Genomic DNA, 22979 nt, shown 5'->3' on the forward strand with positions numbered 1-22979 from the left:
AAATCTCCTCTACACTGCGCTCCCGTTTCCTCACCATTCTGACCTCTGTGTGATAGTGAAGTTAAAGGTGAACGACACTGAGCTGAAATTCTCAGAAAGTGACAGCCCAGTCAGCGTCGGTTCACATGTAGACCGCCCTGCCACAGCTGTAAACCAGAGAGCAAACACAAGACTTTAATTCAACTTGTCATACCAGTGTACAGCTCGGAGCTACTGTGGTGAAAATGAGTGGGAGACTGACTTTGTTGACTAATGTTGTTGGTATGAATGCAGGAATTGATGGAGGGTATATTTAAAGACCATGTATGACATTTTAATTCAAAGGAACACTCCACATGAAGTTCAGTTTACTCATTATGAGCCTGTGAGAACAGTTTTATAATGTCTCCTGTGGCTTTAAAGGAAGCTTTTCAAAGTCTAAAGTCTAAACAAATAAGTTATCTCACCTTAGGCTGTTTTTTTTTTTTTTTGGCTTGACCCATACTAGAGAGTAAAAGCCAGCCAGTCTTTTTCAAATCTGTGTCTTGTGAGTCCCCCAAGCTTATGGAGGTGCAATACTAGATCACTAGAATGCACCTTTAAACATGAAATTTCTTGTAACATCAAAGTAAATGTTCCGGACTGACATAATTGAGACTTCTATGACCTTATAAAGGTATCTTTATTTCACCAACAAACACATAACTCAAATGAATTTAAATGACTTTACCCTCCACAACATTCCTTTGAAATTACAGCAAGTCACAGATTAGGCAGAGGAATATGACAAACTATTCCCTCTAATTCAATTTATGGGGGAGTACAGCTGGCAGGTGAGATAACTTATATGAATACTGAAATTCAGCTCCTTTGAAGCCTTATTTTCACCATTTTAACTATTCCAATTATGGATGCGAGTAAACTACAGAGGAAAAAAACATAACTGTGTTCTACAAAGACAAAAAAGAAATATTGCGGCTTTGCATTAAGCCCTCAGACACCGCAACATTTATTTTACAAGTGCCTAGTAAACTGATGTAAGGATGAAAACTGCTTTCAAATAAATGCTTTGGCTTTCAGTGTTTCAGATACTACTGTGTCATTGCATTCATGATGAGGATTATTCTGCAAAACAAAAATGAAAGCCAAAAAAAGTCTTTTCATTTTGATGCAGCTAGACTTCTCCCAGCACACAGGAATGAAAACACAAGACGTAATGGAAGGAAAATAACGTCAGCACATGCAACATTAGCAGGGCATATTAACTATCCGGTGATGTTATTTTTCAGGAGGTACTCGTTCTAAAACAACACAGAGGATGTCTTCAAGTGTCAACACAAGATTTGTCTAAGAGCTTATATTCTATTTTCTGGGCCAGTATAAATCACAGATCTATTGATTCTCTCAAGCTCCTTTCCAGGAATCCGTGTACATTATCAGATAGCTCTGTGGGAAGCAGATATGTGACCTCATTTCTGTGTTCTTCAGGGATCTCTCCTGAGGCTCTCACCACAGCAGGGATGATGTATGTTTACATTACTATACCTTGAGATCTAGGCCAGGAGGTGTACTCTAAAAATTGCATTCGATTTGCACAGTTCCATTCATTCTCTACAGTAAGCCCAGAAAAATATCCGAGCAGGCGGTGGTTCGTGCAAAACCCACAAGACTGACTCCTAATGTAAATCTCTTTACTTTCAATCTGCTTTAATGGACTTTCTACATGTGCTAAGAACCAGAGTGATTCTATAGCTTGTAGCTAGCTAAGAGGAGAGATGGATTATCAACCACTGTTCAAGCCCTGTGATTGGCTGACAGCTTCTGTTGTCATGGTTTTCATCCCTACAGATGGCCATGGTTACCGTGGCGATGGCAGCCGGATCAGCATCGGCAGCATCACAGGGAAGAATATGCTAAGTACACGGGGAGTATCTCTACATCATCACTTCTCTTTAACCTTGTCTGACATAGTACATTAACACCTGATTCAGAGGAGCCACTGGTTCATTTTTCCAAAACAAAAATGCTGGTGGAAGAACTTTCTGCATGACCTAAAAAGAGCAAAAGGAATATAGGAATATAATATACCTGACGAAATGTTCAAACTCAAACAAAATCTAATCTTTTGTTAACCCGTCTCTCCTCCAAAGATCACCAGGGTCATTACAGGGGGTATAAGCTCCTCTCTCGCCCCAGAATGACAATCCCATCTGTCAGCCAACCTCCTCGGGACCTTTCGCATGCACATCAGCACAACCTGCCCTCTCTGCAGCACAGGAGGCAAGCCGCCCGTAGCCTATTAACTATACATGCATTAACCTTATGCAGAGTAGTAAAACAACAAGATCACATGCAAGCTTTTTCCACTTAAATCTGTTCATCCACTGTAGCTACTCTTTAGCTTCAATGCCACAATAATAGTGCATCCAAATCCGTCTGAAACTCAAGCAGAAATAAAAAAACAAAAAATCAAGCAAACTCAGCAGTGGCTAACTATTTCCTATTTAAATTACAACAAAGTCAATAACACGCTCACCCTCCTACAGCTTGAATACTTTGGAGTACAAGATCAGAGTACATACCTGATAAATAAATCCTTTACTGTGGTCCACTGAGAGCATGGTGTTCCTCCTACAAGGATGGGGCAGGATGCCCGCTAACTCCCCTTGTGCTTGCAGCAACGGTAAGATGAGAGGCTAAGGCTCAGGGCCTGAGCCCCACTGTGCACTCAAAGTGTGTGTTTGGGATTGTGTAGGAGAGTCAGAGAGAATGGCAGAATAAGATCGTGTCTGTGGGGTTCTTGGTCAAACCCTCTCCTCTCCTCAGCCGCTCTCCTCAGCTGCTCTCCTCAGCCACTCTTCCCATGCTGGAATATAGCAGCAACCTCACTCCGTAAGCACCATGTAGACAACATAAAAACAAAACTAGGGAGCTCAGCTCAGCTCCGACTCTGCCTCTGCCTCTGCCTCTCCCTCTGCCTCCAACGGCTTTCATCCAGGGTAGCATCAAATGTTTCTGACAAGCGTCCATCCGCCAATCCCCCTAGAGAGATTAGCGCTCTGACATCACCGATGCTGTGCCGTGCACAGCTCTGCTCTGCTGAGCCTCCGAGCCCTGTAGCTCTGTTACCTAAGAGAAGCCTTAGGTCAGAGAGAGTCAAATAACACCATTGTGTATGAGTGGCTTCACACAGCTCCAGTACACCTCACAGCTACCATGTGCCATGGTCACCACACATCTCGTGTAGGGTTGGCGTTGCAGTTCTGCTGTATACAGTATATGCATCGTGGAGTGCATGTGTCTGCATATATGTGTATGTGTGTGCGCATGCCAGTGTCAGCACAACCTACCTGAGGGAACGGAGCTGCTCTCTGGCTGTAGTGCATTGTCAGCGAAACTGTGATCGAGACATGGTGTACTAGAAATAGATCTGGAGGAACAAGCTACTATTTCTGCTGCACTGCCTGAGAGGGCTGTCAAATTACAATAATGCTGTGTCTTTGTGGTTCATGTCATCTGATATTACTTAAAGTTCTCATCAGCAAAGATGACACTTTAATATTCACAGATTAGACAGCCAAGTCAAACAACAATAACAGTAAAAAAATAAGTAATTTTCTATTTGCCTCTCTCTTCTCATCCTACCATCTGTCTCTCAAGTTCTCCATCCAGCTCTGTACCCTCTCCTCTACCTTCCTCAATGCCCTCTTCAACCTCCTCTCCACTACCTTAGCTATAATTAAACATGGAAAGGAGCACAGCCGGTGTAGGCTCCTAGCTGCTGTGGGGTGGCTTCCTGCCTGCCTGCCAGTTTTGCACAGTTGGATCATCAAGTCGAACAGAGATTTCACACTGATCCAAGAACACCACGCTCAAAAGAACAAGCCCAGGCAACTCCAGCAGACTTCCTCCGTCTGTTCTCACTGATCTTCTCCAACCCGACCAATCAACCAACCCTAACTGGACAGCACTGGCAAAAAGCCTGCTGTTATGTCAGGGTCGCAATTAGGACCACATTAGCCAAGTCCAAGACAAATCCAGGACCACATGTGGTTCATAGGGGTTGAAGTCTAACAAAGAGATCGAAAGCTGCACTAGAATCTTCCATATAAAACAAATCATACCATGTCCACGGGAAATTATTCAGCTGTTCATTAAAATCATCTACATGGACAATTCAAACAAAGTTACAGTCAACAGTTAAATCACTGCTCATAGTATATTCAACCACAGGGTCACCTTGGACGTGTCACTGATGCTTTATGCTTTACCAGTTAACTCACAAGTAACATAAGTGATGATTAAACTTACTACATCAACCAAAACAAACTATTTAAGTTACAACCTCCCTTTTCTTTCTCTTGGTGAGTGGCTATGGCAGATGCAAGCCAAAAGTAATGTAACCTAAAGGACTTGCCTCTTATATCATGACACCTCACTGTAGATTATGGCTTAGTGAATACATAAAATATTGACTAATCAATGAGTGCAGTACAGTATTACATACACAGGCTCCAACAGGTCAGTCCCCTAAATGTTTCTTAGTTCAGATAAAATATTAAAGTTAAACATTACAAATAGTTTTAGAGTTGAAGGAATGTCCATATCCAAAGATGTACAGACTGAAACATGAAGAGTCAAAACTGATAAGTCTGAGATGTCAAAACAGAGTTCTCAAGATCGAATTCAAGATTAAGGGAATAGTTTAGGTAAAATATACTTATTCACTCTCTTGCTGAGAGTTGGACGAGAGGTTTGATACCACTCTTATGACTGTATGCTAACTATGTAGCTACAGCCAGCAGGCGGTTAGCTTAGCTGGCCACTGACAAACACTTTGTGCTCAGTCTTGTTCTCAATCTGGCTCACAGCCTGCAGTTGCATAAGAGAATACTTTGTCAGAATGGATGACATGCATGCATCAAAACTCTTCTCTACAGCTGGCTCAATTGTCTGCTTACACTCATACCCTGCAAGCTCTTCAAAGCCATTTCACTTGTTGAGAGCCTGGATTCCACTTAATTCCCATTAGCTGTTATTATTTATTTACTCAGCGCGCTCTCAGCCTTGGGTGGCTGCCAGATGCATAGTGACATGTGTGACCATTGTGATCTAAAAATACACAACATCTGCTAAACAAGCTAGGTAATTAAAGTTAAAAACCAAATACAGCTGTGTAATATTACTGTAGATTATAGATTATGGGAAACATGGATAGCAACAAAATATGATCATGACATTTGTCATCTGACCCATCAGAAAAATAGACAGGCCTGCCTAAAATCCGCCTTATCTTTACTTTTTTTAGTTTTTATCACGTCATCAGTGATAAAGAGATTATTTACTTTAAAGTACCAGTAGAACGATGTGAAAATACACTGTTACAAGTGAGTCCTGCTTTTAAATACCTAACTTTGTCTGTCTGCTGTTAGTGCTGGGCAGGTAGCAGACAAACAAGCTTTCAGCTGATGAGAGCAGTGAGAGTGAATTTTAACAGTAAAGTTTCGGGAAACAAACCAAAACAATGAGCTGAAAGATGCTAAAATGCTCCACCGGGCTGAGGGGTACTGCACAGTCAGGTGATCATTCTCTGTGGGTTTGTCACTATGATCAACCCATTTCACACACAAGTTGTCATGTGATGAAACATTTTTAAAAAATTGATTATAGCCACTTTAACAATACAATGTATTTTGTAAGCTGAGCATGTTTTCTCGGAAAAATTTTATGCAAATCTGCACAATATCAAATAACTATTCTGTGACATAAATGTAGTTCACTAAAAAGTACAATTTTCCCCTGATATGTAGTAGAAGTATTAAGTAGCAGAAAATGGAAACCCTCAATTAAAGTACCTCATAATTGTACATTATCGCTGTACTTGAGTAAGTAAACTTAACTACGTAAAAGTCTTTACAGACTTGCTTTAAGTCTATATTTCTTGTGACCTCCCTTTTATTATTCTTGCCTCACCCTTATATGTCTTACTTATTTTAGGGTACTGCTTTTATTTTGGATTTTATGACTTCATCCTTGTGAGCAAATCAATATTATGCAGGCCAAATGAAGAGAGATAGAAATGTACTCACCACATCTTTATTTTCTTGGGGACTTTGCTCCTGCAAGTCAAAGAACATCAAGAAATCAGTCAACAGGACAAAAGCAAGGCATGTGGGCACATTACAGACAGATGCTCTGTGTCTTTGTGTTGAGAAATTCCTCAGCATGTAGTAAATTCAAGTGTCCCAACTCAATAGCAACTGAGAGATATGGCATCAACAATGATGCATTCAGATACAGTCCTTCCTGCTGTAAATTAAACATGCTCTCATGCCTGACCTTGGGAACCTGGTAACCTGGTAGAATGGGGTACAATAGGATAGTTTTTTCTAGCTATGTTGTGTTGTAACATACTGTGGAGTCTCTGTGATTCTCACCATACTAACACCTCACATACCCATACACATCCTGGCGAAACCATGACAACGCATTTGCTTGCTGCGTAGGCGGAGGGACAGGAGAAGCAGCAATGAGTTACAATGACAAGGAACCAACCACACTGCATTGAGACTGCAGGGGAAACAGAACAGCCATCCCATGCCACATCAGCCCCGTCAAGCTCCACTGTACGCTGTGAGCTCCGGAAAACTAAGTCCTCATGTAACACGTCCACAAATAGCACAAACAGGCAGAATATTGATTTGCCTCCAAAGCAATCAGTGCTTTTGAACTGAGCAAATATATTTCACCTCTCTCCCCCCCTGGCATTGACACTGCATCCAGAGAAGCGGACATTTTTTATTCCTCTTCTCAGCACAGTCTCACCTGAATGCTAATGAGGAGAGGCTGACCACAGACACATATAGGCTTTGCCTTCAAGTGACTCAATATTTCGAGGCATGCTTGTTTGAAATTCTGCCAGCAGGCTCAGAGGGCGCTGACCTGAGTGGGCAGATTTTCAACCTGTTTCTTCCCTGTAATACTACAGCAACACGTGAAACACCTACAGAGAATACTGCACGTCTCAGTGAAATAAATGATACACTGAGATGCTGGCGAAGCATCTCTCCGTCCCTCAGGTTGTTGGATGGCAGTTTCATCAGAAGGGAGGAATAACTGCTCAGGCAATGGCAGGACTATGATGTAATGTGAAGGAATCTGATTACTTTTTTATGAGTGTCAGTGTTAGGCACTCAGAGCGAGTACATACAGGGCAAATGGGTTATGATTGAGCCATAACAATCCAGTGAAACTGCTATGGGAAGCTGGAAAGAAACTGAGCGCATTACATCCAACTGATGAGGCATATACCTCCTTCTGTCTCCTCAAACACTTAAAGCTCTCATCTCAGTGTAACATCTTGGACCAGCAGCACTGTATACTTAAAGCAACAGCTTGACAGCAGGTTTGGTAAAGAGTATAAAAATGGGTCGACTGGTAAACCACAATTTAGCTGAAAGGCAAAGTATTATGGAGCTTTTCTATGCAGGCAGGAGGGCACTGTCCCCTACTGCCTGTCCCCCAGGGACAGATGAATTTCAACTGTAGCTGCTGTGTAACGTTTTATCCACCTGTACAGTGCATCACAAATAAGCTACCTTCTGTGTGAAGGCGTAGGCGTTTGTAGTGTGTGTAGCTGCTGCATAGACTCTATGAAAGGTATAAAATCATGTGCTCTAATATGAATTGTGAACACGGTGAATATCCATTTTGTCATTTATGGTGCGCAACATTCATATCTGTCATGATTGCAAGGCGGCACATAGCCAGAAAATAGTCAAAATTTGGGTCATTTTGAAATACACAGTCACTGAATATGAATCATACATTGATGGGACGTTTCATCCAAACTGTCCTGCTTTATTCTAAAGAGAATTTACATAAGCCGAGGACCAACAGCAAAACATTTAGTTATGTCAAAGATTGAAGGCTGAATGAAATTTGACACAAACACAGCAATGAGCGTGTCTGTTTTGTCTTACCGTTGGTAAGAGCGGCTCCATTTGAGCCCCTTGATCAGTGATGTCCATCTTTTCTTCTCCTTGGCTTCACGATAGGCAAGTCGTGATGCGCTACTCCTCTTCTGTCAAACGCTGGTTGAAGACGAGGGTGGCTGTTTGTGAATTATTATTTTTTATCCCCCCTCTCTCACATTCACCGGCCGGGTTTTCTCAAATGGAGGTAGCAAAGCATTCCCGTCCTGCCCTACATAATTTACGCATGAAGGAGGGAGGTAGTGCTTCCCATTACACGCGTTAAACCGCGGACACGGCAATGATGAGGCGCACAAGTGGGACGCGGAGCCTCTGTTCATGCGCATACTTTTATTATGAATTTATTTGTTAGGGATATTCCTTCATAAACCTTTACGATTTATATTCATAGCCACACAACTGGGCATACATGGATATTATATTTCAGTCTTCATAAGTGTAGGCTCTGTGATGAAAAATGTCTTGTATCAGGCTATTAAAATGGATATGTAAGTGAGTTAAAGCGACCTGTGTTTAATCTATAATGTAGCTATTTCTATTATATATTTATTATAGCTGCCTATAATATTATAACTGCCAACAGCAGTGTACTATAGGATCTCTTTGTGTCATTTCGCCTACAGAGGTCAGGTCCCTCATGACAGTGAAATCCAGTTTAAAGGCTGCAGCAATCATGTTGCAATGCCTTCATAATGAAGACAGTGTGCATTGTTTGAGTCAACCATGTGGATTTACTCAACCACTGGCCTGAGCCGTGCAGGCACCCTGTTAGAACAGGTTCAAACAGCCGCAGCCATAATTATGATCAGATTCTCGGGTCGCCTCAGCTATATATAGGCTATTGTGTAATATTATATCAAATGTGTCTTGGCGTCTGTCACGCACAATAGATACAATGGTTACCAGCTGCAGACATGCGCCGGCCATCCCATCAATATTTCTATCTGCAGCACGCGATGATGCAGCGGCATCAGCAGCCAGATTACACAAGGATGCTGCTTGAGTGAAATTTAAACACTGGCGCCCTCCTCTGGTCAAAGTCAGTTAGTTAGACCCTCAGTGCAATTAACGTCGCCTATTGGCTGGAAAATCATTCATTTCATTTACTCATAATGCAACTGAGTTATCTCAAATTACAGGCATACATATAAAGCGATTAAAGAATATCCGTGCTACAGAAGGAAAAACTGTTGTAATGTAAGATGTTATTGTAATTAAATTACCAAATTAACGCAGCATTTAATGATGAAAATTGGATTTTGAGGGCAGTGCAAGATGGGGCACATGGCCTCCAGACTTCCACTGGGTATCCTGCAGAACTGACAAGTGATTCAATCAGTAATTTTATTCAGTGCACAGTTACTATGATACTTATTTTATTATAATTGTTTTTGTTTTGTTTGGATCTGTGTGTGTCCTGTGCTTATGGGGCTGTCTTAGTATAATTGTTGTACTTCCATTGTGGGAGATTTATGTTTATGTTTGGATGATGCTAATGTGCTGTTAGATGATGGTGGGTTAACATGCCAGAATGTTTATTTGTTGTTACTTATGTGTCTGAATAACTTCATGAGGGATGGGTCAAGTAAATACGATGGAGTGTTAGGGCCACACTGAGAGGGGGAAAAAAGTCTGAGATTTGTATGGAGCGTCTTGTGAAGTTATAGGTTTCACAAATAACAAAATAATTCTTTTGGCACATCGGCATCGAAGAAAGAACCATACGGACTTGAAAGAAATTGTCTCTTTTGTGGAAGAGTCACTGGTTTAACTGCAAGGCTACCTACCAGTGGTTACATCTGATATTACCACTCTTTTCTTGTCGAATTACAACTTTTGAAATGTTGCGACATTTTCTTTTAATATTACAACTTTTTTCCTTGAAATATTACGACTTTTTCTTGAAATATTACTTTTTCCTTGAAATATTACGCATTTTTCCAGAAATATTATGACTTTTTTCTTGCAATATTACGACTTTTTCTTAAAAATATTACAACTTTTTTCTTGAAATACTAAGACTTTTTTCTTGAAAAGTTACTTTTATTTTAGTATTACAACTTTTTTCTTGAATTATTATGACTTTTTTCTTGAAATATTTTAATGTGTTTCTTGAAATATTACGACTTTTTACGACATTTTCTTGAAATATTACAACTTTTTTCTTGAAATATTAAATCTTTTTTCCTGAAATATTACGACTTTTTTCTTAAAATATTATGACTTTTTTCTTGAAATATTGCAACTATTTGTCTTGAAATATTACAACTGTTTCTCTTAAAATATTACACAATTTTTCTTGAAATAGTACAACTTTTTTCTAGTAATTTTAAAAGAAATATTTTCTCTCAGTGTGGCCCTAATACTCCGTCGTATGTAAATGACCAGACACGAAAATAAAACTTCTCATTCATTCATTCGTTCATTCATTCATTCATTCATTCATTCATTAATCTATCTTAATAGCACTTCCTCAGACTATCTGGACCATGTCACCAGAATAAAAGCCTCTTAGTTGGGATTCTTTGGTCCACAAATAATTTACAGCAGCAGGTTTAACATGAATGTATATACATAAATGTATATGTATTATTGACTTTAATAAGTGTGGGGCTCAGACACCTGCAGCACAGGTTGAAGCACACCTTTGGTGGGAGAAGTCAGGATGTTGTTGTTGCTCCGGATCCGGATCCGCCCCGCCAGGCGTCACAGCACCGACAAGATGGCCGAGAGTCCGGGACGAAAGTGAGGGAGGAAACAAAAACACTGGCGAGCTATCCTTGCCGCAGATGCCAGACCTGTAGAGCTCCTGGAGACAAGTTAGTGCAGAGATAAACGTGGGGTGATCGGTTTGACAGACTCGAGCCCGCAGCTGACGGAGCGTTTGTCTGGTTGTCTGCGAGCTAGCAAGCTAACCATGCTAGCTGGCTGACAACACCGATAACGAGAGAATAGGTTTTCAGAAAGTGACACTGAGGTCATTGTGAAATAAATAGTTGTTGCTACGTCTTTGTGGACTAAGAATTGTTGCAGCAGGATAACTTCCCGAGAGTGGGAAACCGGATTTAAAGCGCTTTAGTCAACTACCGCTGTTAGCCAGCTGGTTAGCACGCTAACATTGCGGATTTCTTGTTTGCAGCTTCAGAGTTAGCATTAGTCTGTTGGCTGGCTCAGCTGTTTTTTGGGGTGACTTAGTACACCAGCGTGTGAGGGAAGGACATTTTTCTCTCTGCACAGAAGTACATTAGACGGCGAGAGTTTCTCAATAGGCCTGGAGGACTGCTAATAGCCGGGACTGTAAACATTAAGCCGAACCGACGATATCTCAGCCCGGCGTCGTCGGACGAGGATTAGCATCATCATGGCCCACTCTCCTGTCCAGGGAAACCTGCCGGGGATGCAGGTAAGCCGAACATCTTTTGAATTTGTTCCGCAATGAGGAGCTTTAGCCACTGCTAGAACAAAATGTTCACTCTTTGATTCCCTGCTGTGTGTTTGTGCACTGTGACTGCACACCTATCCAGCTCAGTGAGTCTGCTCATCAACACCTAAAATGTGTAAACAGAAGTCCTTAACTGGAATTTACTTGGGACGTCAAACGATGACATTGTCGCAAATTATTACATCTTTATGTTGTCATTGTTAATACTTTTCTCACTTACATTGTTATTGTGATGCTGACAGCAAGTCTGTCACATCTTTGCAACAGAAAGATTGAACTCTTGATTTGAAAGCAACAGCAGTGCTTCCCAGCCTTTTTAAAATAAAGCAAAGTCTACCTGGGGACCCCTGTCACATGTTGCATTGTCTACCAGTTAAACAACTGATTATTGTCTTGATTCATCAGTTAATCATTTTGTCCATAAAATGTCAGAAAACAGTGAAAAATATCCATTAAAGTCCCCCACAGTCCAAGGTTACATCTTCAAATGTCTAGTTTTGTCTAACAACCCAAAACTCAAAGATATTCAGTTTATCATCGTGTCACACAAAGAAAAGTGATAAATCATCACATTTGAGAAGCTGAAACCAGCTTAATTTTTTTACATTTTTGCTTAAAAAAATGTCTAAAACGATTATTCAACTTTCAAAATAGTTGCTGATTAATCTTCTGTCAGTCGACTAATCAATTAATCAACTAACCTTGCAGCTCTAAAAAGAGGATTTATTTCGTTTTATTTGAGCAACTTTTAGAGCTTGGGGAGAAATCCACATGAAAGAAATTAGAAGAAAAAAAACACAATTTTATGTGTGAAAAATGTGTTTGTTTTTTAATTTTTCTGTATCCTATCCTGTCCTATAATCTCGCAACCTCTTTGATTAATCCAGCGACCCCTTGTGGGAGTCCCGACCCCCAGGTTGGGAACCACTGCAATAGAGCTATCCAGCTCCCTGTGCAAAGACACTGCACACATCATGAGCCCTGTTCCTGCCTCTGCTGCTATCTTTAGGATTGTGCCTATAGGGGATAATTGTGTTGGGTAGATAACTAGAGGAGATAACTGTTCCTTATGTATACCGCCTCATGCACCAAATTATATTCATTGTGCAGGCTTGTGAGCAGATCTCTCTGGTTTGGAAGTAAGAGGTGTGAGGGATGATGGATCAGAAGCAAACAAACTGTTAAAGTAAACTAAATAAAGTCCATTTAGAACATAATAACTCATTCCAAATTGTAAAGAAGTTTTTGCTGCCAGTCAGATTAAGATTGTTCCCAGATTGTTTCCAAATGTAATTGCTTGAACGCAGCTGCGAGTGGAATCGACGTTTTAGCTTGTCAGTTGAATTTTTTAGCTCTAAATGTAAAGTTATAAATTTGGCAGCAACAGTCAGAATTACCCTTCAGTTTGACTGGAGGCTCTTGTTCCAGTTTGAACCCTTGCCCCCAAACAAAGCATCTGATTGTTTAAGTGAAATATAACTCGTCACTTTATCACTTCTTTATCTGTTCTGCACCACACTTTCCTATAGAGGAATCCCTGTTTATTTAATTTTTTTTTTGAATAAATCTCTTTCAAGGCACTTAAAGGATCTTCTTTGGTGACAAAAGAATTCCTTCTTGCGTTAGGCAGCTTTGCCATGTTTTTTGCCATCTTAAAGCGGGCATATTGACCCCCTCTCTGCTCAGAAAAGGTCATAAAAGGAAGTTGTTTTTGTCAGCGCCTGATCTTATGTTTCCCACAAAACAGCCTCTGGAGAGTTAAGTCATTTTAGTTCACTTCCTGCGGCGTTCAAGTAGGTTTTTTTTCTCATTCCACACTCAGATACACACGCTACACTGTGCTACCCCAGAAAAGTAGGAAATATGCCTTGTCATTGGATTCACAGAACACATTTTCAGCTTTTCCCTGACTAATAAACACCTCGGAGGTCCACTCAGGCTTTTCTTTGTCTGACCACCCTAACATGGTTTGAAATCATGCAAAACGACTCGCTTGCCAGTCCTTCTGGCCTCAAGAGGAGTTATAATTATGTCTTAACCTTGCATCAGAGTGCCAGCGGCCCTTTTTGGCAGTCGTTTCAGCAATTCAGAATTTTCTGCATTGCATCCAAGCACAAACTGGCTCATTTACAACTATAACACATAATCGGTCCAAAACCAAGGAAATCAGGAAAGAGGGTATAACTACAGGTGACATAATCGTTTTTAGACTCGTCACATCTTCGTTTATCTGCTGGAGAGCAGTAAGTACGTGAAGCTTAGGTTCCATGAAGGCATCACAAATTTCACCCTGACATTGTAACATGGATATAAGCTGTAAAAAAGTGTTTGGAAAGTATTTATATGCTTTGGTGTGAGTAATAAAATGTAATTTAGGCACATAATTAGTGTTTTTTTAACCTCCATGTTATCCAATTGTTAAACTCTCTCCCTTTCATTCTCCTGTGCCTCTCTCTTTCTGTGTACACAAACATAAGGTGTTGCAATGAGTGAATTAATGTATCCTGTAAGAATGCTACCCTGCCGGTGTTTCCTATTTACTCCCCAACATTCAGTTCTTTTCAAACATTCCTTTTTCTTTCTTTTCTTTCTTCCTTTCTTTCTTTTTTTTTTTTTTTTTAATCCGCCTTCCCTTTCCTCCCCTGCTTTGTTCCCCTTCCCCGTCAATCGCCCAGAATGCCAAGGTGGACCCGGAGGAGCTGTTCACCAAGCTGGAGCGCATTGGCAAGGGGTCATTTGGCGAGGTTTTCAAAGGCATCGACAATCGCACCCAGAAAGTAGTGGCCATCAAGATCATAGACCTGGAGGAAGCGGAGGACGAGATCGAAGACATCCAGCAGGAGATCACGGTGCTGAGCCAATGCGACAGCCCCTTCGTCACCAAGTACTACGGTTCATACCTAAAGGTGACGTTTGCTAAACACACAGTGGTCACGAGACCACGTTATAAGAGTTCCTAGCTCACTTCAGTATCTGTTCTCTCTTTAAGTCAAACCTCCAAGAGCGCAAATGGGATGAGACATAAAAGAATTTCTCTTCCTCTGCCCACTTTTTCTCTGAATAATCCTAAATTAAAAAGGGATTAGCCTCAGACGACTCCAGACACCCACCAAGCCCTTATTAGTGTCATCATGACTTGTTTAGGAATTCACCAGGCTCCCGACACCTCGCAGTAAGCCAGTAACCACCTTAATGAACGAGCTGCGAACATTTCTCCACAAATGCTGCAAAGTACTTAATGACCCCTTTCGTTCAACGCTGGCAGCTCACGCTCTTCTCTCTCTCTCTTTTTTTCTCTCCTTCTCTCTGTCTGTCTCCACTGTTCCAGGACACAAAGTTATGGATCATCATGGAGTATTTAGGTGGAGGCTCAGCATTAGATTTGGTAAGTGATTCACAGCTTCTTGTTATTGTTGCGCTGAGCTCCGTATTTTCTTTCTGAGCACCCAAAAAGGCTTTAAAATATCAGGAAAACTGCTGAGCTGAGGTGGTAAACCCCCCCTTCTTCCCCACACATGATCCAATAAGAAAAAAGATACATTTGTAACAATGTGATGCACTACTTTTCAAAGCTGATTCACCTTTAAAGTGTTACTAAAATAAATCAATAAGTTTCTCAATTTTGATTCCAGAAAGTGAGTCAGAAGTGCCCCAGAAACTTGTCTTTTGCCACACAAACAGTATTAAACACAGAACTATTATAGTTTATTATAGTCAATCCTGCCGCCAGTAGATTTATTATACAGTTGCATGTTTTGAACACTGCAAACGCAATGGAAAGAGTTCAGGCAGTGTTAGTCCAAAGTGCTCTGATCCATCAATGTGTGAATGTTGTGGATGGCTTGAAGCAGTTAAGTGATTGGGGAACGTAGCAAGCTAGGTTGCACACATCAGTGGAGCCAAAGTCTCAGTCTCATGCGTCTGTTTTCTGATGCACACCTGGTTTAGTGAGATTTATGTAGTTTTGGAGATATCAGCTCCTGCAAACTCCGGTGTAACCCAGGTCTGTTGGATTTGGTTTGTGATGCCCAAAGCGCCATGAACTCAGATCTCCTTGCTATCTCTATCTGCTTTCTTCTAAATGCTCCTGTCAATCCACAGACCTCACTGTGAACAGTTTCTCCTTTTGCATTGAAATACAGTTGGAAGCTTACTTCAATAGAAAGACAGAAAGGAAAGAATGAAGGAAGGAAAAAAGTAAGAAAGGAAATCACTGTTCAAGGTTGTGAGTAACCATGATGTTATTCTACTCTGACACTTTGTCGTTGTGCTTTTCAAATCAGAGCTTTTGTCACTTTGAGCTCCACAAGATAAACGTCATTGAGTCAACCAATTCCAGAAGTCTGAATGTATTGCAATGTCTTAAACCCATTAGTTCCTACTGTAGATATAAATCTTTAAAAAAGCCTCATTAAGCTCCTAAAACAGCAGGTCACTGTAGTTTTTAACAAATGTTACTCAAACAGGAGGAAATAGTGCATTTGATGGTGCTCTCAGTGAGTTAGTGAGTATTTCCGTCAGCAGGATGGTGTGTGTGGAACGGAGTCAAAATAAACTACAGTGTGTGTGTTTTCATGGTAATGAAAGAACGTGTCACTCAGTGCAACAGTGTGACTCATTCATGTGTTTTTTAAAGTTTTTGGAGCTCAATAAAATAATATGTTGTCTGTAAGAAAAATATACAAAATCACCAGAATTATCCTTTTTAATGTGATTTTAGGTGAATCCAAGTTGTATTTTTGGCTCTAGAAAAGTTACTAATTGCTACTGCTCCATCGTCAGCTGTGTAGAATTAATAACCATCCACCTAAAAAGGAGTCACTGTCTGAAACTAATGAAAAACCTCTCTGTTATCAGCCGTCCTCTCCACCCCGAGGCTCAGCTGACACCTTACAGCTCATGCTTCATTGTTTCCTTGTTTGTTTTTTCCTTCTAAAGATGGAGCCCGGCGCTCTGGACGAAACCCAGATCGCCACCATCCTGAGAGAGATCCTCAAGGGGCTGGAGTATCTGCACTCCGAGAAGAAGATCCACAGGGATATCAAAGGTAAGCTGACCGACTGAGAGCGCTTCTATTAGAGGACGCGGGTTTTTCAGCTGACTAAATAGCATCAGCGAGCACACACAAATATCACATAGCACGTTAATGGTATCGACATCCACTCACGGTTTCATTCATTATAGAGTTTGTATTTCAGTAGGGAATAGAAGTCAACGCCGCAGCAGCTCGCTAAAAGGCTTCTGACAGTTGTTCCCTCATTACCAAATAAATCGGTGACGCAGATAAACGGCATCGACAGAAGTGTCTGAAGATGCGGCGTAGCTTCTCACTCCTCTGAGCTGGATCAACATTCAGTGTGTGCTCCCACCCCCCCCTCTCCACAGCTGCCAACGTGCTGCTGTCCGAGCAAGGAGAGGTGAAGCTGGCAGATTTCGGCGTGGCGGGCCAGCTCACCGACACCCAGATCAAACGCAACACCTTTGTGGGCACGCCCTTCTGGATGGCCCCCGAGGTCATCAAACAGTCGGCGTATGACTCAAAGGTAAGGTTAACACAACCATAACAACAAGTGAACACTTGTTTGAGAGCAGAACATTAAGGTGACAGAAAGCAGGAAACTGTATATTTATGCTGCACTTACTTAACTAAACAATACATAAATATAAAGCATGCTAATTGGTTAAACATACTGGAAGAATTACCTTACATTTTAAGTTTTTAAGGTCAAAAAATGTTGTCAATTTTGTACCTTTTACTATTAATTATTCAACATCGTAGGCTAGTCAGGGGCATTTTGTCTCAAGATGTTTCACTTGGCATCATTTGACAGTTTTTCCCCTGTGGATGAGGCATTCAGGTGCGGCACAGCTACATTTCTCTGCTGCTTTCACTGCACAGTCTGACTTCAGTTCTTTAGGTCGGCTCAGGTTCGCTCCTCTCACTCTGTGTTGAGGTGTGTCAGCATTTCTTTGAGCTTTATTTGCATTGGAAAAAAAAACAAAAAAGCATCCTTTGCTCCGACAGTTGCTATTTTTTGCCACCGTGAACATGGAAAAGTCGTGCGAGTGTGTTGCGTTACTATGACAACAGTGATTTTGATGTTTACAGCTTATTTCATCCGTTTTTCTGTTTTTGAAAATGTCATATAAAAATGGAAATAAACATATCCCGCAGCACCCTCGGCCTGCCTCGTGGCACCCCAGTGATGTACAGTATGTGCTTCTTCTGCTGAGATGCAGCAGTCATTTACAGCAGCATATGACTGGCTTTAAGTATGAAGTCACTCCAATTTTTTTTCAACTTTCCGACTCTTGCTCAGATGGTTTTTTTGAATACAGTTTTTACCAACTCTACCCACCTATCATCAAAGGTCAAGGATTTCCACAGAGCTTCACTGCATTTACAATAAGTGCATCTCAACAGAATGAGCTTCAGTTTTAAAACACTTCAATTATTAAATTCAGCAATATAGATGTAGTAGAATAAGGCTTAGTAGAATAAAATGATGAAAGAAAGTTATCACAGTGTCTCTCTGTGTATTCCAGGCTGACATCTGGTCTCTGGGCATCACGGCTATCGAGCTGGCGAAAGGCGAGCCGCCCCACTCCGAGCTCCATCCCATGAAGGTTTTATTCCTTATCCCAAAGAACAACCCGCCCACGCTGGAGGGCAACTATAGCAAACCGCTCAAGGAGTTTGTCGAGGCCTGCCTCAACAAAGAGCCCAGTTTCGTAAGTATCATCCGTCTCCGATGAGACCGGGTAGCAGGTCCGATCTCACAAATAGTCCGAGCCGCTGTGTTTTTTTTCCCCCCGACTGCATCATGTGCTCATCACGCTCGCTTCTCCTTATTTCCACAGAGACCAACTGCCAAAGAGCTGTTGAAGCATAAGCTGATCGTTCGCCATGCGAAAAAGACCTCCTACCTGACTGAGCTGGTGGACAAGTACAAGAGGTGGAAGGCAGAGCAGTCTAGAACCACAGAGTCCAGTTCTGATGAGTCTGACTCGTAAGTCTGTTGGGATTTTTCCTATTACATCAACCAAAATTGGAGTGTTCACATCATTTTATTGCTTGTAATTTAATTTAGTTTTTACTGCATGTTACTATGCCAGCAGCTCTTTTTACTCCAATTTTAGTAAGCGCTTTAGTAAATTTTACACAACAACATCCTCCTGAGAGAAACCTCCTCTGTGCCACTTGTCCTCCCACATTTGTTATAATGAGCTTTAAACACATGTATGACTTCATTCCTCCTAATCAATGCTCAAAGCCTCTCTCATATCTGTCCAATCAGAGAGCAGGATGGCCAGGCGTCAGGCGGGAACGACTTTGGCAGCGACGACTGGATCTTCACCATCCGAGAGAAGGACCCCAAGAAGCTGCAGAACGGGGAGGGACAGTCGGGGGCAACAGAGCAGGTGATGCATGATCCCACAAATGTGCACTTTCACAACCCATGATAAGATGATGTGATGTTATTGCTGTGCTGACTTTAAAAAATCCAACTTAAGGTGAAGCTGTGCTACTATTTTCTATCCTCCTACCTGCCGTTCTCACCGCTCTGTCTCTCCACAGACAAAAGACATTCCAAAGAGGCCTTATTCACAGAGCCTGGGCACAGTCATCTCTCCTGCATTAGCTGAGGTAAGGAGCTCCATCTGGACACACATCAGTCTCCTTCACACTCCACTTCTCACTCAGTGGGATGACTTTTAATTTACTGAAATACTGTACACAAGATCCTCCAAAGTGCTGTAAGGTGCAATATGTTGTTGGAGTAATTTGTGTCAGACACTCTGGTTCTGGCTTCTCATTTGTGATGATTTGCTGCTTTTCTCTATTTTCTGATAGTAAATTGGGTATTATTGATGAGGATTGTTGTCGTTGGTCGGACAAAACACATTTCATTAGTTGCTTTTCTTTCATATTTTTATATCCTTACTTCCTGATTCAGATGCAAGGTTTTAAATCAGTACTTTTTCATCACAAGGACATAAACATTGATCTTTAATGAGTGATTGACAGTCAGTAGTTTAATTAGTTTATTCAGGTGACTTCCTTGTTGGGTTGAAGCTGGTGAAGCTGCCTTGTGGTGTTTCAGTGTGATTATTTATAGCTGTGGGATTCCTCTGTAACCTTAACATTGAGCCATGTTGCTTGTGTGTTGCCGTAGCAACCCACACCACATGTCTTTGTTGTTTCTGCAGTTCTCTTGATTTCATTTGCATCAAACTTTAACACCCATACCATCCTAGCATCTAGACTACTGTGAGAAAAGTCCAAAAAATGACTTTCTTTGGAAGAAATGCAATTCTAAATCAAGTTTCTTGTACCTTTTTTAAAAATTGGGTCTAGGGGTCCTCGAGGGGTCCTTTAGATGAGTCCACAGACCCTGAACCAAATTAAAAGTAAACTATTTCAGTTTGACTTTTATTTCTCTCCCTAGAGTTTTCAACATTTCTAAAGTTAATGGGCGACTGCTCTGATTAGGGATTATATTCTCCTCTGGGACAACACGGTTGTATCTAAAACATACAAACCCTTTTTATCTTCTGCCTGCCAGCTGAAGGCCAGACAGGAGCAGGTGAACGGGAACCCCATGGTCCTTGACCAGCTGAGAGAGGCCATCCTGCTGGCTGAGGAGGCCTACCCCGGCATCTCCGACTCCCTGGTGGCTCACATGGTCCACAGGCTCCAGAGGTATCACTGTGCACTAAACACAACCATCATCATGTCACCCAGATTCTGAGCCAGATTTTGAGTCCTTTCTGTTTTTCTTTCTGGCAGTTTCTCCACAAGCAGGACGTCCTCCTCCTCCCCTTAGTGATTGGCTCTCCGGCCCAGCTCTGCTCTCCCAGGCCCCCACCTCCCCCCCCAACACCACAGCCAGGTCAGAGGGTTAAAAGTCAGGGGTTACATCATTCAATACCAGCTGACCACGTTTGGCCTCCCATGTGGGGGGGTGGGGGGGACGCTAACCTAGCCTGTAAAAATTAATGAACTCCAAACACTCAGCGGAGGAAAACAGAAACTCTGGAGAGCTCCTTTTAGTCACTTACAAGAGGAGAAGTTCGTGGGGGAGGGGGGGGCAGCAGAACCTGTTGAATCAGCTGCTGTTGACCCTGGAGTGATGGGACATACAGTCAGAGCGACCCGCCTGAAAAACAGCCAAGTCAGACTCTCTGGGCTCTGTGTATGCCAGACTTCTCCAGCCTCACACCACGGAGTGTCCACATGGAATTTTGCTCATCCAGGAGCTGAAAACGCCACCCCCCCTCACCGCCAAAAAAAACCCCGAGACAAGACTTCAATCCCCCTCTTAATGCAGGCGTCATATCCCCGGAACCTCTGAAAAGCATGCTTGATGAACCTGCAGGGATATTATCTTAGTGTGCAAGCTGCGTGTGTGTGCGTGCTTGACTGCACAACATGTGTGTGCAGACACCTGCGAGTGCGTTTGTGTGCGTGTGCTCTCGCGTACGTTCTAAGACTCCCTGTTTAGGCAAATTGCAGCATTCTTAATGAAACCTCAGGTAAAGTGCTTTAAGTGGACTTTGTCCTCCGAGGCAGTGGGAGGGGGAGGGGGGGACGGGAGTGGGGAGGGGAAGGGGGACGGGGTGTGTGGGGGGGGGGGTCGCCATGCTGTACATGATTACAAGTTGTCATTGCGAGAAATGAATCACTGTGTACAAAATGGTCATGCGCATTTTGTAGATACTGATAATGTTTAAAAGTAGATATTTAAAGATTTCAAAAAGTAACTCCAACAGAAAGAACAGAAAATGCCTTGCCTTTTTGAGATACACACATCTATGTTCCGGCATTTCATCAGATATTTTGTCTGTTTTATTTTACTCGTCTGTGAGTGAAATTCACTTCAGTATTCATCAGTGTTGTCTTTCTAAGCGACTGAGTTCCAATCTTCCGTTTCAATCACCTGCTGAATCCTCGAACTAACTACAATACTAAGCTTACTTTGTTTAGAGGCAGAAGCTTTTCCTTTGTTTCGTAGTCAAGGGAAGAACTCCTGCCTGTATTTACGTTTTAGACAATTTAAGTCAGTTTTTAAATTGTTTAGGTCAAGAATGAAGGTAGATCAATGTCAGCAGTGGCTCTTTAAAATGTGTTTGAAAAGGCAAAGGTAATAATTTGCCTGTAGTTTACAACAAGAATAATAAATAATACTGAGTGGAGCCGAGGACAGTCAGAAGGGGGAACCACTATGGGTGATCGGATGCTGATATCATGAAGTATTATTTTATTTTTTTTCCTTTGCTTGTAATTTATCTTTCGCATTACTTAGAAACTCAAGTGGAGGCGAGGAAAAACTGGCAAGGACCATCGTAGGCAATCGCATCACGACACACGCTCACGGCCAAACTTAATCGGTAGGTCAGGACAAGCCAAGCTGCAGAAATCAAACGCCTCACTCCGAACATTTCTGTTCTCACTTCCACACCGTGCTAGAAGTGCCATGTCCTCTTTTATGCTTTCACCAGATGTTTGTAGTATGATTTGCACCTTTTTTTTTTTTTTTTCTAATTTCAGATCAGTTTTTTGCACTTTGAAAGTGTGTCGAGTATTTAAAGAAACCTGTAAGAGGAAAAAAAAAACACAAAAAAGTTGCTAATAGCCATGTTTTACTATATATGTTTACTTAAGAGTTCCAGAATTTACTACTGTGCTAATGCAGCAATAATGTTGAGGAGTTGCATCAAGACGCACTTGTCAACACAGGGATTGAAAGAAATTAAGAAATATCTGATATTTTTATAACTGCAAAGAGTTAAGTATGGAATTATGGAATGCTTTATGGATATAGGCACCTGCCTCTGGCAAAAAAAAAAAAAAAATCTATACCTTACAGAAAAACATATGCTACGGAAATAACTACAAAATGTGTACATTTGGTCTCCTTTATCATAGCTGACAGTTTATAGTACTGTATATAATCTTTGCTTGTGTCATTTGAGAATTCCCAAGTTAAATGTAAGCTCCTTGTAAGCTTTCAAAGTGACATGAGAAATAAAGATCTAATGCTAACTGAGAACGCTGTGTCATGCATGTGTCATTTTCTGGAACATAACGTTACTGAAACATGAAATGGCTTTGGATTTATCGAGAGTATCATTACAGTCTGCAACATGTGAGGAACATCCAGAATATTTGGTTCTCTATCATTATCTTTAACAGCAGCACTGACAGGAAGCAGACTGGACTACAGATATTCCTCACTATATTAACATGAATGTGTTTGACACAATATCAATGTTTTTAATAACTCTTGTTGCCCCCTACTGTCTTGTTAACATTTTGCACCCACCTCATTTAACTTAGATGAGAGTGTGATATTATTATTGTATCATTAATGACTCTGATTGGACATTTTTGCAGGACTTTTTTGAATCCTCCTTGTATGTGTATTCATATTAATGTGTGTATTTCCCTTCACACATGAATGTGATTAGATAATTATGATGTCACTGGTCGTTATGATGCTAATTTCCTTCCTGTGAGTATTTGCGTGAGGAAGACCTGGAGTCACTAATAAGATTAAAAG

The 22979-nt window shown here is 41.4% G+C and overlaps 2 protein-coding genes across 6 annotated transcripts in view; one reads left to right on the forward strand and one right to left on the reverse strand.

Moving 5' to 3' along the window:
• LOC121892357 (sodium-driven chloride bicarbonate exchanger-like) overlaps window positions 1-10706 on the reverse strand; it is a 48433-nt gene extending 37727 nt beyond the window's left edge. For 3 of the 5 annotated variants that reach the window (XM_042405373.1, XM_042405371.1, XM_042405375.1), the window contains exons 1-3: window positions 10619-10706; window positions 7962-8072; window positions 6069-6098 (exon numbers count right to left, since the gene is read on the reverse strand). In XM_042405373.1, coding sequence (XP_042261307.1) covers window positions 6069-6098; window positions 7962-8009 — 78 coding nt within the window. In that variant the 5' untranslated portion in view covers window positions 8010-8072; window positions 10619-10706. Of the gene's footprint in view, window positions 1-6068; window positions 6099-7961; window positions 9853-10618 lie in introns of those variants that run through there. The other 2 variants (XM_042405376.1, XM_042405372.1) reach the window with 2 other exon arrangements.
• stk24b (serine/threonine kinase 24b (STE20 homolog, yeast)) lies at window positions 10672-21000 on the forward strand. The gene is made up of 11 exons (XM_042405377.1): window positions 10672-11376; window positions 14091-14321; window positions 14744-14800; window positions 16354-16462; window positions 16801-16958; window positions 17962-18147; window positions 18277-18425; window positions 18714-18837; window positions 18995-19063; window positions 19983-20119; window positions 20207-21000. The coding sequence occupies exons 1-11, from the start codon at window positions 11335-11337 to the stop codon at window positions 20241-20243; spliced, it is 1299 nt and encodes a 432-aa protein (XP_042261311.1). The 5' UTR covers window positions 10672-11334; the 3' UTR covers window positions 20244-21000.
• The last annotated feature ends 1979 nt before the right edge of the window (window positions 21001-22979 follow it).

This window comes from Thunnus maccoyii, chromosome 24, assembly GCF_910596095.1.
Source record: "Thunnus maccoyii chromosome 24, fThuMac1.1, whole genome shotgun sequence".
Lineage (NCBI taxonomy): Eukaryota > Metazoa > Chordata > Actinopteri > Scombriformes > Scombridae > Thunnus > Thunnus maccoyii.